The sequence below is a fragment of the Salmo trutta genome, chromosome 32 (assembly GCF_901001165.1).
Source record: "Salmo trutta chromosome 32, fSalTru1.1, whole genome shotgun sequence".
Lineage (NCBI taxonomy): Eukaryota > Metazoa > Chordata > Actinopteri > Salmoniformes > Salmonidae > Salmo > Salmo trutta.
The window spans coordinates 7,716,077-7,729,469 of record NC_042988.1 but is presented as its reverse complement, the minus strand read 5'-3'; the positions used below and the strand labels follow the sequence as shown (position 1 = coordinate 7,729,469).

Sequence of the window (13,393 nt, the reverse complement as noted above, 5' to 3'; positions counted from 1 at the left end):
TCACATGCTAAAATACATGAGTTTGGGTTATGATTGAGGTTAAAAACTTTCACAAGGTCAGGAAATAGCATCTCGGTTGGTAAACCTCAGACTCTTACAGGGGATTTATTCATCTTCTTCTGAGGTCAAGTATCACTCATCATCCTTGGCCCAATAATGGTCTTCAAAATCCCGCCAGTCTGCCACTTCCACCGAATGTGTGTTAGTCGGTATTTACCAGAACTAGTGCTACGAAGGGAGGTGTGAGCTGCCTACAGCCTACACCTGTGAAACAAAGGTAACCCTGTCAGACACCACAGACCTGTGGCTTTAGGCAACTGACCATAAACCACTTCTCTTCTAATCCTCAAATCAAAAGGTGTTGGCCAATACACTCCATAATTGTCACCCTTGATAAAGACGGTATATAAAATACAGTAAATAATTTAAATACTGTATGCCAAAAAAAAAATATGGGGAAATGATATTATTTTATACACATATAATTGCGCAGAGAAAGAGATTTGAGAACACGTTGAGAGGGATCTTAGATCATTCCTCCATTCAGAACCTTTCCAGACCCTTGATCTCCTTTTGTCGGCTCTTATGGACTGCCCTCTTCAATTCAAAACACAGGGCTGAGTTACAGCGTAGGTATGAGGTACTTTTCTGCATATGCTTCCATTTTTGGGCACCAAAGAGCTCTACTTGTATGTCATCTGACCATCTGGAGTTTCAGAAATGGCATTGACACATTAATTGGAACCGGTGCTATGGTCAGACGACATGAAAATTAAAGCTATTTGGCCGTGATAAAAAAGAAGCATATGCAGAAAATGACCTTATACCTACAGTAAAATAAGGTGGTGGATCTTTGATGTTATGGGGATATTTTGCTTCCACTGGTCCTGGGGCCCTTGTTAATTGACCACAAAAATCAACATTTTGCAAAGTCCATCTCAGTCTCTAAACTTGACCCCACTGAAAACCTGTGGTTTGAATTGAAGAAGGCAGTCCATACGAGCAGAAGGATATCAACAATCTGGAAAGATTCTGTGTGGAGGAATGGTCTAAGCTCCCTCCCAACATCCAATCTCATAAAACATGTTCGAAAAAGGCTCACTGTTGTTATCCTAGACTATTGAAGGGGTGCCAATCATTTTGAACATCTTCAACAAAAAACAATGTTGATACTTGTTAAACAAAATCTGTTTCTCTGAACAATTGTATTAGTATAAAATTATATAAATTTAGCAATTTTTCTGATCACACAACATAGCTCAGTATTTTTACAAGGTATTTTTGCTCATCTCTATCAAGGGTATCAATAATTATGAACCTAACTGTACATCTCCTCCCAAACCATCCATGGTTGCCTGGTTCTCTCTCTCCTCATTGGGATTCTTCATCATACCAGAGTGTGAGTTTGATGCTAACTAATATAGATTCCTGTAAACTTTACAGAGACAACCGATTGAAACTCCAACTTTTAACACATACCTCCCATATTGGGCTGCCAAACTTGGTGGATGATTGCCTGGTTACGTCTCCTCATTCGAATTCCAGGAGTAGGCGTACTGCTCATCATACTGGAGTGTGGATAAGCTAGGAGACGAGTCTAATGCTGACTGATATACAGTTGAAGTCAGAAGTTTACATACACTTAGGTTGGAGTCATTAAAACTAATTTTTCAACCACTCCACAAATTTCTTGTTAGCAAACTATAGTTTTGGCAAGGCGGTTACGACATCTACTTTGTGCATGACACAAGTAATATTTCCAACAATTGTTTACAGATTATTAAACTTATAATTCACTGTGTCACAATTCCAGTGGGTCAGAAGTTTACATACACTATGTTGACTGTGCCTTTAAACAGCTTGGAAAATTCAAGAAAATTATGTCATGGCTTTAGAAGCTTCTGATTTACATCATTTGAGTCAATTGGAGGTGTACCTGTGGATGTATTTCAAGGCCTACCTTCAAATTCAGTGCCTCTTTGCTTGACATCATGGGAAAATTAAAAGAAATCAGCCAAGACCTCAGAAAAAAACATTGTTGACGTCCACAAGTCTGGTTCATCCTTGGGAACAATTTCCAAATGCTTGAAGGTACCATGTTCACCTGTACAAACAATAGTACGCAAGTATAAACACCATGAGACCATGCAGCCGTTATACTGCTCAGGAAGGAGACGCGTTCTGTCTCCTAGAGATGAACGTACTTTGGTGCGAAAAGTGCATATCAATCCCAGAACAACAGCAAAGGACCTTGTGAAGATGCTGGAGGAAACAGGTACAAAAGTATCTATATCCACAGTAAAAAAAAGTCCTATCAACATAACCTGAAAGGCCGCTCAGCAAAGAAGAACTGCTCCACTGCTCCAAAACCGCGATAAAAAAGCCAGACTACGGTTTGCAACTGCACATGGGGACAAAGATCGTACTTTTTGGAGAAATGTCCTCTGGTCTGATGAAACAAAAATAGAACTGTTTGGCCATAATGACCATTGTTATGTTTGGAGGAAAAAGGGGGAGTCTTGCAAGCTGAAGAACACCATCCCAACCGTGAAACACGGGGGTGGCAGCATTATGTTGTGGAGGCGCTTTGCTGCAGGAGGGACTGGTGCACTTCACAAAATAGATGGCATCATGAGGAAGGACAATTATGTGGATATATTGAAGCAACATCTCAAGACATCAGTCAGGAAGTTAAAGCTTGGTCGCAAATGGGTCTTCCAAATGGACAATGACCACAAGCATACTTCCAAAGTTGTGGCAAAATGGCTTAAGGACAACAAAGTCAAGGTATTGGAGTGGCCATCACAAAGACCTGACCTCAATCCTATAGAAAATATGTGGGCAGAACTGAAAAAGTGTGTGCGAGCAAGGAGGCCTACAAACCTGACTCAGTTACACCAGCTCTGTCAGGAGTTGGCCAAAATTCACCCAACTTATTGTGGGAAGCTTGTGGAAGGCTACCCGAAACGTTTAACCCAAGTTAAACAATTTAAAGGCAATGGTACCAAATACTAATTGAGTATATGTAAACTTCTGACCCACTGGGAATGTGATGAAAGAAATAAAAGCTGAAATCAATCAATCATTCTCTCTACTATTATTCTGACATTTCACATTCTTAAAATAAAGTGGTGATCCTAACTGACCTAAAACAGGGAATTTTTACTAGGATTAAATGTCAGGAATTGAGAAAAACTGAGTTGAAATGTATTTAGCTAAGGTGTATGTAAACTTCTGACATCAACTGTACATTTCACAACAACAAATTGAATTGTTCTATACTTTAATGTGTTTGGCTGTCAATCACTAAAACTTGCTAATCTGGAGGGAAAGCGCACTACTATTGGAGGTGGCACTGACTGCACATTGTTGTAATTCAAGAGATAACTTAAAATAAATCCTCATACAATATCGTAAAATGACTGTGACCCACCACAGTGACTCACAGTAAAATAGTCTGCCATGCACTCATACACTTCTAATGGCTCAGAGGCAGACTAGAATAGGGAGTTCGGTATCCATGGCTGCAGATGTTTAGATTAGAAAACGAAAACAATGAAAGGGGGGAAAAAACTAAACTAGAGTAGAAACTCCCTTTGAGACGTGATATGATCTTGTGGCATGACAGAAATAGTGCTGGTGAGACTGGCAGCGGTTTGAGGAAGCTATGTCCCCTGGGGACACGCGCGCGAGCCAACTCTCAGTGCCTGTTGGCAGATTGTGACTCCTTTACTGCCTCATTGCTTAATCATCTAATTGGACAATGTATGATACATTTTACCACAAAACATAAACACACTGACTGGCTATCTGTATCACTATCTACCAAGAGTTTTCATTTGTATTTTTCGTGGCTGTCTCCATACCCCCACAGACCGATGCTGGCACAAAGACTGCACTCAATGAGCTGTATACCGCCATAAGCAAACAGGAAAACACTCATCCAGAGGCGGCGCCCCTAGTGGCCGGGGACTTTAATGCAGGGAACCTGAACTCCATTTTACCAAATTTCCTAGACCACCTTTACGCCACACACAGAGACGCGTACAAAGCTCTCCCTCGCTCTTCATTTGGCAAATATGACCATAATTCTAACCTCCTGATTCCTGCTTACAAGTAAAAATTAAAGCAGAAAGCACCAGTGATTTGGTCAATAAAAAAAAGTGGTCAGATGAAGCAGATAGTAAGCTTCAGGACTGTTTTGCTAGCACAGACTGGAATATGTTCCGGGATTCTTCCGATGCTATTGAGGAGTATACCACATCAGTCACTGGCTTCATCAATAAGTGCGTCGATGACGTTGTCCCCACAGTGAGCGTACGTACATACCCCAACCAGAAGCCATGGATTACAGGCAACACCTGCACTGAGCTAAAGGGTAGAGCTGCCGCTTTCAAGGAGGAGGACTCTAACCCGGAAGCTTATAAAAAATCCCGCTATCCCCTCCGCGTCAATACAGGACTAAGATCGAATCATACTACACCGGCTCCGATGCTCGTCGGATGTGGCAGAGCATGCAAACTATTACAGACTACAAAGGGAAGCACAGCTAAGAGCTGCCCAGTGACACGAGCATACCAGACAAGCTAAATTACTTCTATGCTCACTTCAAAGTAAGTAACACTGAGACATGCATGAGAGCATCAGCTGTTCTCGACGACTGTGTGATCACGCTCTCCGCAGCCAATATGAGTAAGACCTTTAAACAGGTCAACATTCACAAGGCCGCAGGAACAGATGGATTACCAGGATGTACACTCCGAGCATGCGCTGACCAACTGGCAAATGTCTTCACTGACATTTTCAAACTCTCCCTGTCGGAGTCTGTAACACCAACATGTTTCAAGCAGACAACCATATTCCCTGTGCCCAAGAACACTAAGGTAACCTGCCTAAATGACTACCGACCTGTAGCACTCACGTCTGTAGACATGAAGTGCTTTGAAAGGCTGGTCATGGCTCACATCAACATCATTTGTATACCGCCCTAACAGATTCACAGATGATGCAATCTCTATTTCCCTCCACACTGCCCTTTCTCACCTGGACAAAAGGAACACCTATGTGAGAATGCTATTCATTGACTACAGCTCAGCATTCAACACCATAGTGCCCTCAAAGCTCATCACTAAGCTAAGGACCCTGGGACTAAACACTTCCCTCTGCAACTGGATCCTGGACTTCCTGATGGGCCGCCCTCAGGGGGTGAGGGTAGGTAGCAACACATCTGCCATGCTGATCCTCAACACTGTACTCAGTCCCCTCCTGTACTCCCTGTTCACCCACGACTGCGTGGCCAGGCACGACTCCAACACCATCATTAAGTTTACAGACGACACAGTGGAAGGCCTGATCACCGACAATGATGAGACAGCCTATAGGGAGGAGGTCAGAGACCTGGCCGTGTAGTGCCATGACAACAACCTCTCCCTCAACATGATCAATACAAAGGAGATGATTGTGGACTACAGGAAAAGGAGGACCGAGCACGTCCCTATTCACGTCGACGGGGGTGTAGTGGAGCAGGTTGAGAGCTTCAAGTTCCTTGGTGTCCACATCACCAACAAACTAACATGGTCCAAGCACACCAAGACAGTAGTGAAGAGGGCACGACAAAACCTATTCCCCCTCAGGAGACTGAAAAGATTTGGCATGGGTCCTCAGATCCTCAAAAGGTTCTACAGCTGTACCATCGAGAGCATCCTGACTGGTTGCATCACTGCCTGGTATGGCAACTGCTCGGCCTCCAACCGCAAGGCACTACAGAGGTTAGTGCGTATGGCCCAGTACATCACTGGGGCCAAGCTTCCTGCCATCCAGGACCTCTATACCAGGTGGTGTCAGAGGATGGCCCTAAAAAAAAATTGTCAAAGACTCCTGCCACCCTAGTCATAGACTGTTCTCTCTGCTACCGCATGGAGAGCGGTAACGGAGTGCCAAGTCTAGGTCCAAGAGGCTTCTAAACACCTTCTAACACCAAGCTATAAGACTCCTGAACATCTAATCAAATGGTTACCCAGACTATTAGCATGCCCCCCCCTCCTCTTTTACACTGCTGCTACCCTGTTATTATCTATGCATAGTCACTTTAATAACTCTACCTACATGTACATATTACCTCAATTACCTCGACTAACCGGTGCCCCCACACATTGACTCGGTACCGGTAGCCCCTGTATGTAGCCTCGCTATTGTTATTTTACTGTTGCTCTTTAAATTTGTTTTTTTTAGGTATTTTTTACACTGCATTGTTGGTTAAGGGCTTGTAAGTAAGCATTTCACTGTAAGTTGAAACCTGTTGTATTCAGCACATGTAACAAATGTAATTTGGCTGCTCTCTTTTTCTATCTCTAAGAGACACAAACACCTAAACATAATAAGGAAGGAACAACTTGTGCTTTTAATAAAATATTAAATTGTCAAAAGTTCCTAAACATTTACAGAATTTCAAAAGCATGTTATATGCAGTAGTAGTACATTAAGATATACAGTTTACAAAAAGGTATTTTCTAAAAAACATGACATACTTTTTAAAGAATGTATCTGAAAAATTGTAACGGGAAATGCCAAGTTGTTCTTTGGCACCAACTTGAACACAGTGAGTGCAGGTGAACACAGGTAAACTGTCTCCAGGTACATGTCACATGTTGACACTGAGGTCCCACGGTATATCCTCATTTTCTTCCTGGCCATCAGGGTCAAATTGGCTCCAGGGAATGTCATTTACCTGACAAAGAAATAAAAAGGACATTGATTGCGGAGATCAGATTTGATTTAGATTTCATTCATGCTTGCGGTCAGCAAGACTGAGTTATGCAGAATACACAACTACATATAATCAGTTACATTAAGTCATAAAGTATACTAAAGTTATTATTACATAAAGTTCACACCAGTGACTGTCCAGTAAAGTTGCCAATAATTTAAACTGCACTGGCAATTTTTATAAATACTACAATGGCCAAAATACATACAAACTAAGCATCCCATGTGGGTAGAAAACAATTAAAAGAATACAATGGTAATCGAATGTGTGGAATAATTGCTGTAAGAGAACAGTGTGGTACCTTTATGAGTCCTTCCAGATCCTCATCTTGTAGGACATCATCTCGCTCCACCCTGCATTCAACTACAACTTTCCCATTACCTGGAAGATATCATTTTTTTGTGATTACATTTTTATTCCCTTATGGCAGAGGACATCCCTGCCCATGCCTCTACACCTGGAAGACATTCAAATATGCTGAGCTGATATCTTCAAAATGATTCCAATGGTTAGTTCACTTAGAGTTCAGGGCCTCGTTTCCCAGAGCCTTCGTAGCATTTAGAGCACTGTTAGAACCATCTTACGATGTATATTTAGTGGCCAATCTGTTTCCCAGAGCCTTTGTTAGTAAAGACCTTAAAAACCTTTGCACATCTACGAGTGATCCAGACCACTCGTGAAGAATCGCCAAAGTGCATTGTTAGATGTTTTTTGCCCTTCCGCGTCACTTTATTCACAGAAGATCTCTGCTAAACATAGAATCAAGATGTTAAGGCTAGGTATCTGTCTGACTGTGACCACCAATAACTTCAGAATGAAGTTAACTACAAATACATAGTTGCCAAAGTATTTGCAATTGTTACAAACAAGCGAAAGAAAAAACGATGCTAGAAATGAAAACCGTGGATGACTGCATTAAAAGATAAATAGGCTTCATGGGCCTATATATTGAAATCATAGAGTTTTATTTAGCCACTAGGCTACGTGTTGAAAATGTTGCCTCAATATGCGTCATGAATGACAAGATGTCCGCAATGATGTGCCCAATCAGCCGTATGGGAACACACTCAAGTGGTGGCGGGAGCTTGGACTGCGATTTCCGCGTCTCCCTAATTTAGATGAAGCTTTACTCACCCAGAACCAGCAGCAACACCTTCTCGAAAGCGTCAACCACTGCTTTGTCCCTGGCCCATCTCTGGAGCTTTCCTCTTTTTGGCAGGACAACGTCTGGACCTATGGCCCAAAACCATAGAGAGGAGTTTTAGTGAAAGAAATGCAGACTGTTCTCTAGCATGTGTTGACAGACTAGAGCTTTCACTTTCGCTGCATAATAATTAGTTATTTCATTACAAAGACACAAACCGTATCTTTTAACCATCAATGTGGATCAGGAATGCTCTGTTCTGAGAATAACACAGACATTTTGGAAAGGCAATTAGAGATCAACACCTTTAAGTCAACAAGCCCTGAGTTGGGCAAAAGTATGCGTAAATTCGCGCATATTCTGTCAATATATTCTGTTTATTATAAGGCCCTGTCACCACCATTTCACCAGGTCAAATTCCTGTACTTCACAAATAAAAGGTGATTCTCATTCTGAAACACAACTTCCTCATAGAAACTGTGGCTGTTCTGCTGAATCTCACCGGTGCCCTCCACGGTCTCTTCAGCCACTCCGACGCCTCGGCAGCTAAGGCCATGCTGTGGGAAGGTGACATCCATGATGCAGCCGTACTTCAGGGTAATCTCCTGAGGGTCACCAGTTGTGGTGGACAACCTGCCGGCATTGTCACAGTTGGAGATGTCCTTCAGCTGTCCAGAGAAAGGAAGGCTTCATTACATATTGTCGTTGTCTGATGAAAACCTTGTGACTACATTTTTTTGCAATTGTCATTATTATTATTTCTTTTTTTACATTTATTGAAAGCAGTAACTCCCCTCAATGTACTTTTGACTCTAGGACCAAGAAAATATAGCTTCTGAAGTTTCATAATTGTATGTTCATTAATAGGAAAATATGTTCATTTTTTCCCAAATTTTCTGAAAAGTTTCTGTTTTAGGATATATCAGCTTTTCATCATACTGTAAACGACATGGTCCATATTCTATACAGCAGAAATGGATTGACATCAACATTTGGGACTGAAGATGTGTTACTTTAAAAAGTCTAACAACCTATCATCTGCTTGTGTTGTCAATCTTTTAATGTCTTTATACATCCTTTAGGTCATTGGTCACACAAAGCTAACTAGCTAGCGATTTCACAACAGCTACACCCACCAAAACAAACAAATATTGTATCTGTTGTATCATACTGGAACATAGTACTGGAACATAAAAAGAGACAAATCTGGGGGCATTGCTACTCCTTACTGTAACAATGTGGGTGCTCCATCCATTAAAACCCAGGTAGTGATTGGCCAAGTCCTGACACTTGCTATGGCTCAGTGGCTTAGAGTTGTGAAGGAAGTTTGGGTACTGCTTTGTGCTCAGCTTTACCTGGAGAACCGACAGAGAATGTACAATCAGTTCTAAATGTCAATCATTACAATGGTTATGACTTCATGGTGAACAGTGTTTATGGCAGAAAGTGAGGCAGAGCAGACTACCAGCAAGAGGCTGGTCTACAAGTCATCATGGAGTGGTAAGACATTGCCATCTACTGGTCAAGGTCTGGTATTAATTATTGGTCAAGTGTTACTGTGAAGGTTCACAACAGCTGTGAGAAAAAGACTACTCTTGGGGCCTTGAAGTTGTTTTAACCCTCCTGCTGTGTTACGGTCGAATTGGACAGTTTTACAACTTCTCTCTGAAAAATGTAGTTCATTTAATCTGATTGTCATAAGGTTCCATGACTTGTCCACACAGGGCATCTGAACACACAAAATACATTTTGATGATTTTCATAAAATGTTGGGTGTTTCATTTAACTTTGTACACCTGTGGTGTTTCTGGTTAAAAATGAATGGGTGAGACTACAATTAGTGTATAAAATTGGAGTTCAGGCACATGCCCATTCATCAGATGGACACACTTCCTCCTCCAGACCCCCACATGCATGTATGTTTGAGCACACACACACACACACGCACACACACACACACACACACACACACACACACACACACACACACACACACACCTCACTCCCCTTCTTGGTTTCCATGGCAACCCCCACAGGAACCTTTCCCCAATAGAATCTTTCCCCCACGGGAACCACACCTGTTGGCATTCTCACCAACAATCGCAACATTGTTTCAATAATATATAGAACTTTTCTAGCAGTTCTGGTAAATAAAGCTTTTTTGAGGCCTTGCTCACAATTCATTCTGTGGCAGCACAATGACCAAACGATATACTGTATGTGAGGCTCTTGATCATATCTTTGATCAAGACACTGGTGAGGAGGAGAGAGTCCTTGTTAAACTTTGACAAAAAGTAGTCTGTGATAAATAGCACAATATCTTTCATCTGGGTATTTGTTTTTTTTTACTCAAAAACGAGTTGTATGAGCTCAGGTCAATGAGGCCTTCAGGCCATAAATAGCAAATAGAGGTTCAAAACTTGTAATGTTCACAAGAACTTAAGTTGATAAAAAGATCTAACACAACATTAGGTCATAATATATGTATTATTATGGATTTATAATCAGCTATAATGGAGGGGGGGGGGGGTCATTTTGGACCGGGAACACAGAATTAATTAACATGAAACGAACACACCAGGAGGGTTAAATGGGAAAAAGTGATTGATTAAAAATATATACATGTCACATAAGCAAGGATCTTATGAAGTAATACAATTACAATACAATCAATTTGGAGAGTATTTTGATCTCTCTTTGGAATTGCTGTTTGTAAATAGATATGAGAACTTCAAGCACTAAATTATACAATAGACTACCACCATATGAGTCATAAGACCCATAAAAGGGGTCAACAAGGAATGGATCCAAGTGTTTTTCCACCATTCATTTTTCCCATAGGGGATTTTAGAAACACTTCAAATAAGGGCTGTGTTTCATGTAGGCTTACCCTGGCGAGACGATTTGATAACCATGTAAATCTTTCTAGGACAATGTGACATTTATCAATATATTTGCCTGTATTTAACCCCCAAAAATGAAATGCTAATGTGGCTATCATAAAGAACTACAAATGATCTGGACGAGACTGACAAATCAAGGCAAAGGTAAGAATCTCTGAATTAACTATCTAAAGTTAGCTAAATGTAGTAAGGAATAAAGTTTTAGTGCAAGTTTTAAATTGACACAATTCCTGTTAACAAAGGTGTCAGCTAGAGATGATATGCAGGAGCTTGCAGGGATTTGTAGTTTTGCATGATGTCTACTTTGATGCTAATTAGCATTTTCGAATCTGAGAGTAAATAGAGCCTAATAATAAGTCACCTTGTCCGAGAGAGATTTACATGGTTATCAAAACGTCACACCAGGGTAAGCCTACAAGAAACAAAGACCTTATTTTAAGTGTTTCTAAAATCCCCTATGGGAAAATTAATGGTAGAAAAACCATTGGAACAATTTTCCTGTTTGACCGCTAGGTTTTATGGGTATTATGACACCTCCACCATGGGGCTCTATAGTCTACAACATTTGAGTAAGTTTGTCTCTCAATGTTCCCTTACCTTCAAAGGAGAGCTCTGGAAAAAGCCTCTTCCATGTGTGGCTCTCTGTGCTTTAGATGCCTGGGCTGCGGAGAAGTACTTGACTAGGGCATAGAACCCTGGCTCGACCCCGGCAGCATTGGGACACACCTTTACCAGATACAGCGGTCCAAAGTTACAGAATATGTTCCAGATGGATTCCTTTAAAATAATACAGTACATCATTTCAATTCATGGCAGTGAAAATCACGTATTAGCCTACTTTACATTGGCTGGAGGGTAGGAGCGCTGGGCAAGTAACCGAAAGGTTGCTGGATCGAATCCCCAAGCTGACAAGGTAAAAATCTGTCGTTCTGCCCCTGAGCAAGGCAGTTAACCGACTGATCCCCGGGCGCCGATGACGTGATGTCGATTAAAACACCCCCGCACCTCTCTGATTCAGAGGGGTTGGGTTAAATACGGAAGACATTTCAGTTGTACAACTGACTAGGTATACCCTTTCTACCTTGCTCTCCTATCAAATATTTGAAAGTTGCATTAGTGTTTGTAAAATAGATGTGTCCAAAACAAAGTCTTATAAAAGGCCTATACTATTAGATTGCTTTAATAAAAACTGGCGATTCTCAAACGTCATTAACTATACTAGATAACTAGTGCATAGCTAACAACTGTATAATTCATCAACGAGACTTACGTAAATAAACGCGTCTGAAAATGTGGATAGAATATTCCAGACAAACAGTGTTTTGTTATTTTCAACGGGTACCCTGAACTCTATTACGTCCACCTCGACCTCCATTGCAGTAGTGAATTCTGGCTAGAGAAACATTATTACTGTAGGCTACTACTCTGCTCCGCCAACAGTGTAGCACGAAATGGTTTCAATGTTGCAGGTTGGTATTATTGTCCCCCTAGTAAGGTATTTTCTGGAGGACAGTTTGAATCAATCTTTAGCAGAAACTTTCATATGACGTTTACGTTGACTTCCGCACAAAAGCCTCTGATTTCCCCGCGCTGAAAACGTCATTCGTTACGCAGTAGAGTTTATTCTTCTTCTATGGTATTATGGAGGTCCACAAACACACGTAAGAGGTGCATGCCGCCCCTTACTGTATGGGGTGAAAACTTGGGAACTTTAATGCAGTAAAAGAAAGGTTGAAAAAAACATACTCATATCATTTCCAAACGTTTTTACTAAAACAAACATCAACGTACTACTTCAGTCAGTTTCAAAAGTCTACTCAGATCCCAAAACACAGGCTCTGGGGCCTGAGAGGGAGGAGTATCTTCCGACAGTATTCCCTGTAATGTTTCAGCCATGAAGTTCTGAAGATCCAAGAACCTTTTTGCCGCTTTCACAATGGTATCCAGTTTCTTCCATGTTTTATTAGTTTGTCCTGTACAATTAATCACCTGCACAATGAATGCAAAAAAATCCACCTTCTTCGCCATTAATATTTCAGGATCTTTTATCTGATGATCGACATCAACAGGCTGCGTGCTTGTCATCCACTGCCGAAGCTTCATCATCTCTACTCTCTCCTTCAACAATTTCACTGTCTCCACATAGGAGACCTGCTTGACAGCCCTGAGCATCGCTACTTTGACCTCCTTCACCCTAACAGGGCACTCAGGGAACTCTGAAAAATGCTTCTCATCACAATTGCAGCATTGTGCATCCTCAGACTCTTCAATACTTATATTCCATCTGCAAATACTTGACACGTGGACAAACTTTTTACATGCATGACATTGCAGTGACTTTTGTACATACACTCGCACTGCATATCTCATATATCACAGCTTTACGTGGGTCAGGAGAGACTCTTCATCAAACAGACAGATTTTCCTCCTTCTTTCCATACACAATAAGGGTTAAGCGATGTGCCCCAACTATTCCCGGCATGTTGTCCCTATACCATGAAGCCTTGATATCCAGCGAGATGACACCTTTCTTTGGTGCCCTACTCTGAAAATCACAACTCTCCACTTCGTACATTGACA

General features: G+C 41.4%; 1 protein-coding gene across 1 annotated transcript; it reads right to left on the bottom strand.

The window, feature by feature from the left end:
* Positions 1-6,377: 6,377 nt before the first annotated feature.
* rdm1 (RAD52 motif containing 1) lies at positions 6,378-12,395 on the bottom strand. Its single transcript, XM_029727358.1, has 7 exons — positions 12,084-12,395; positions 11,411-11,590; positions 9,140-9,265; positions 8,413-8,578; positions 7,901-7,999; positions 7,068-7,147; positions 6,378-6,727 (listed from the first exon to the last, which is right to left on the bottom strand). Exons 1-7 carry the CDS (start codon positions 12,186-12,188, stop codon positions 6,641-6,643), a joined length of 843 nt encoding a protein of 280 aa, XP_029583218.1. The 5' UTR covers positions 12,189-12,395; the 3' UTR covers positions 6,378-6,640.
* Between the last annotated feature and the right edge of the window lie 998 nt (positions 12,396-13,393).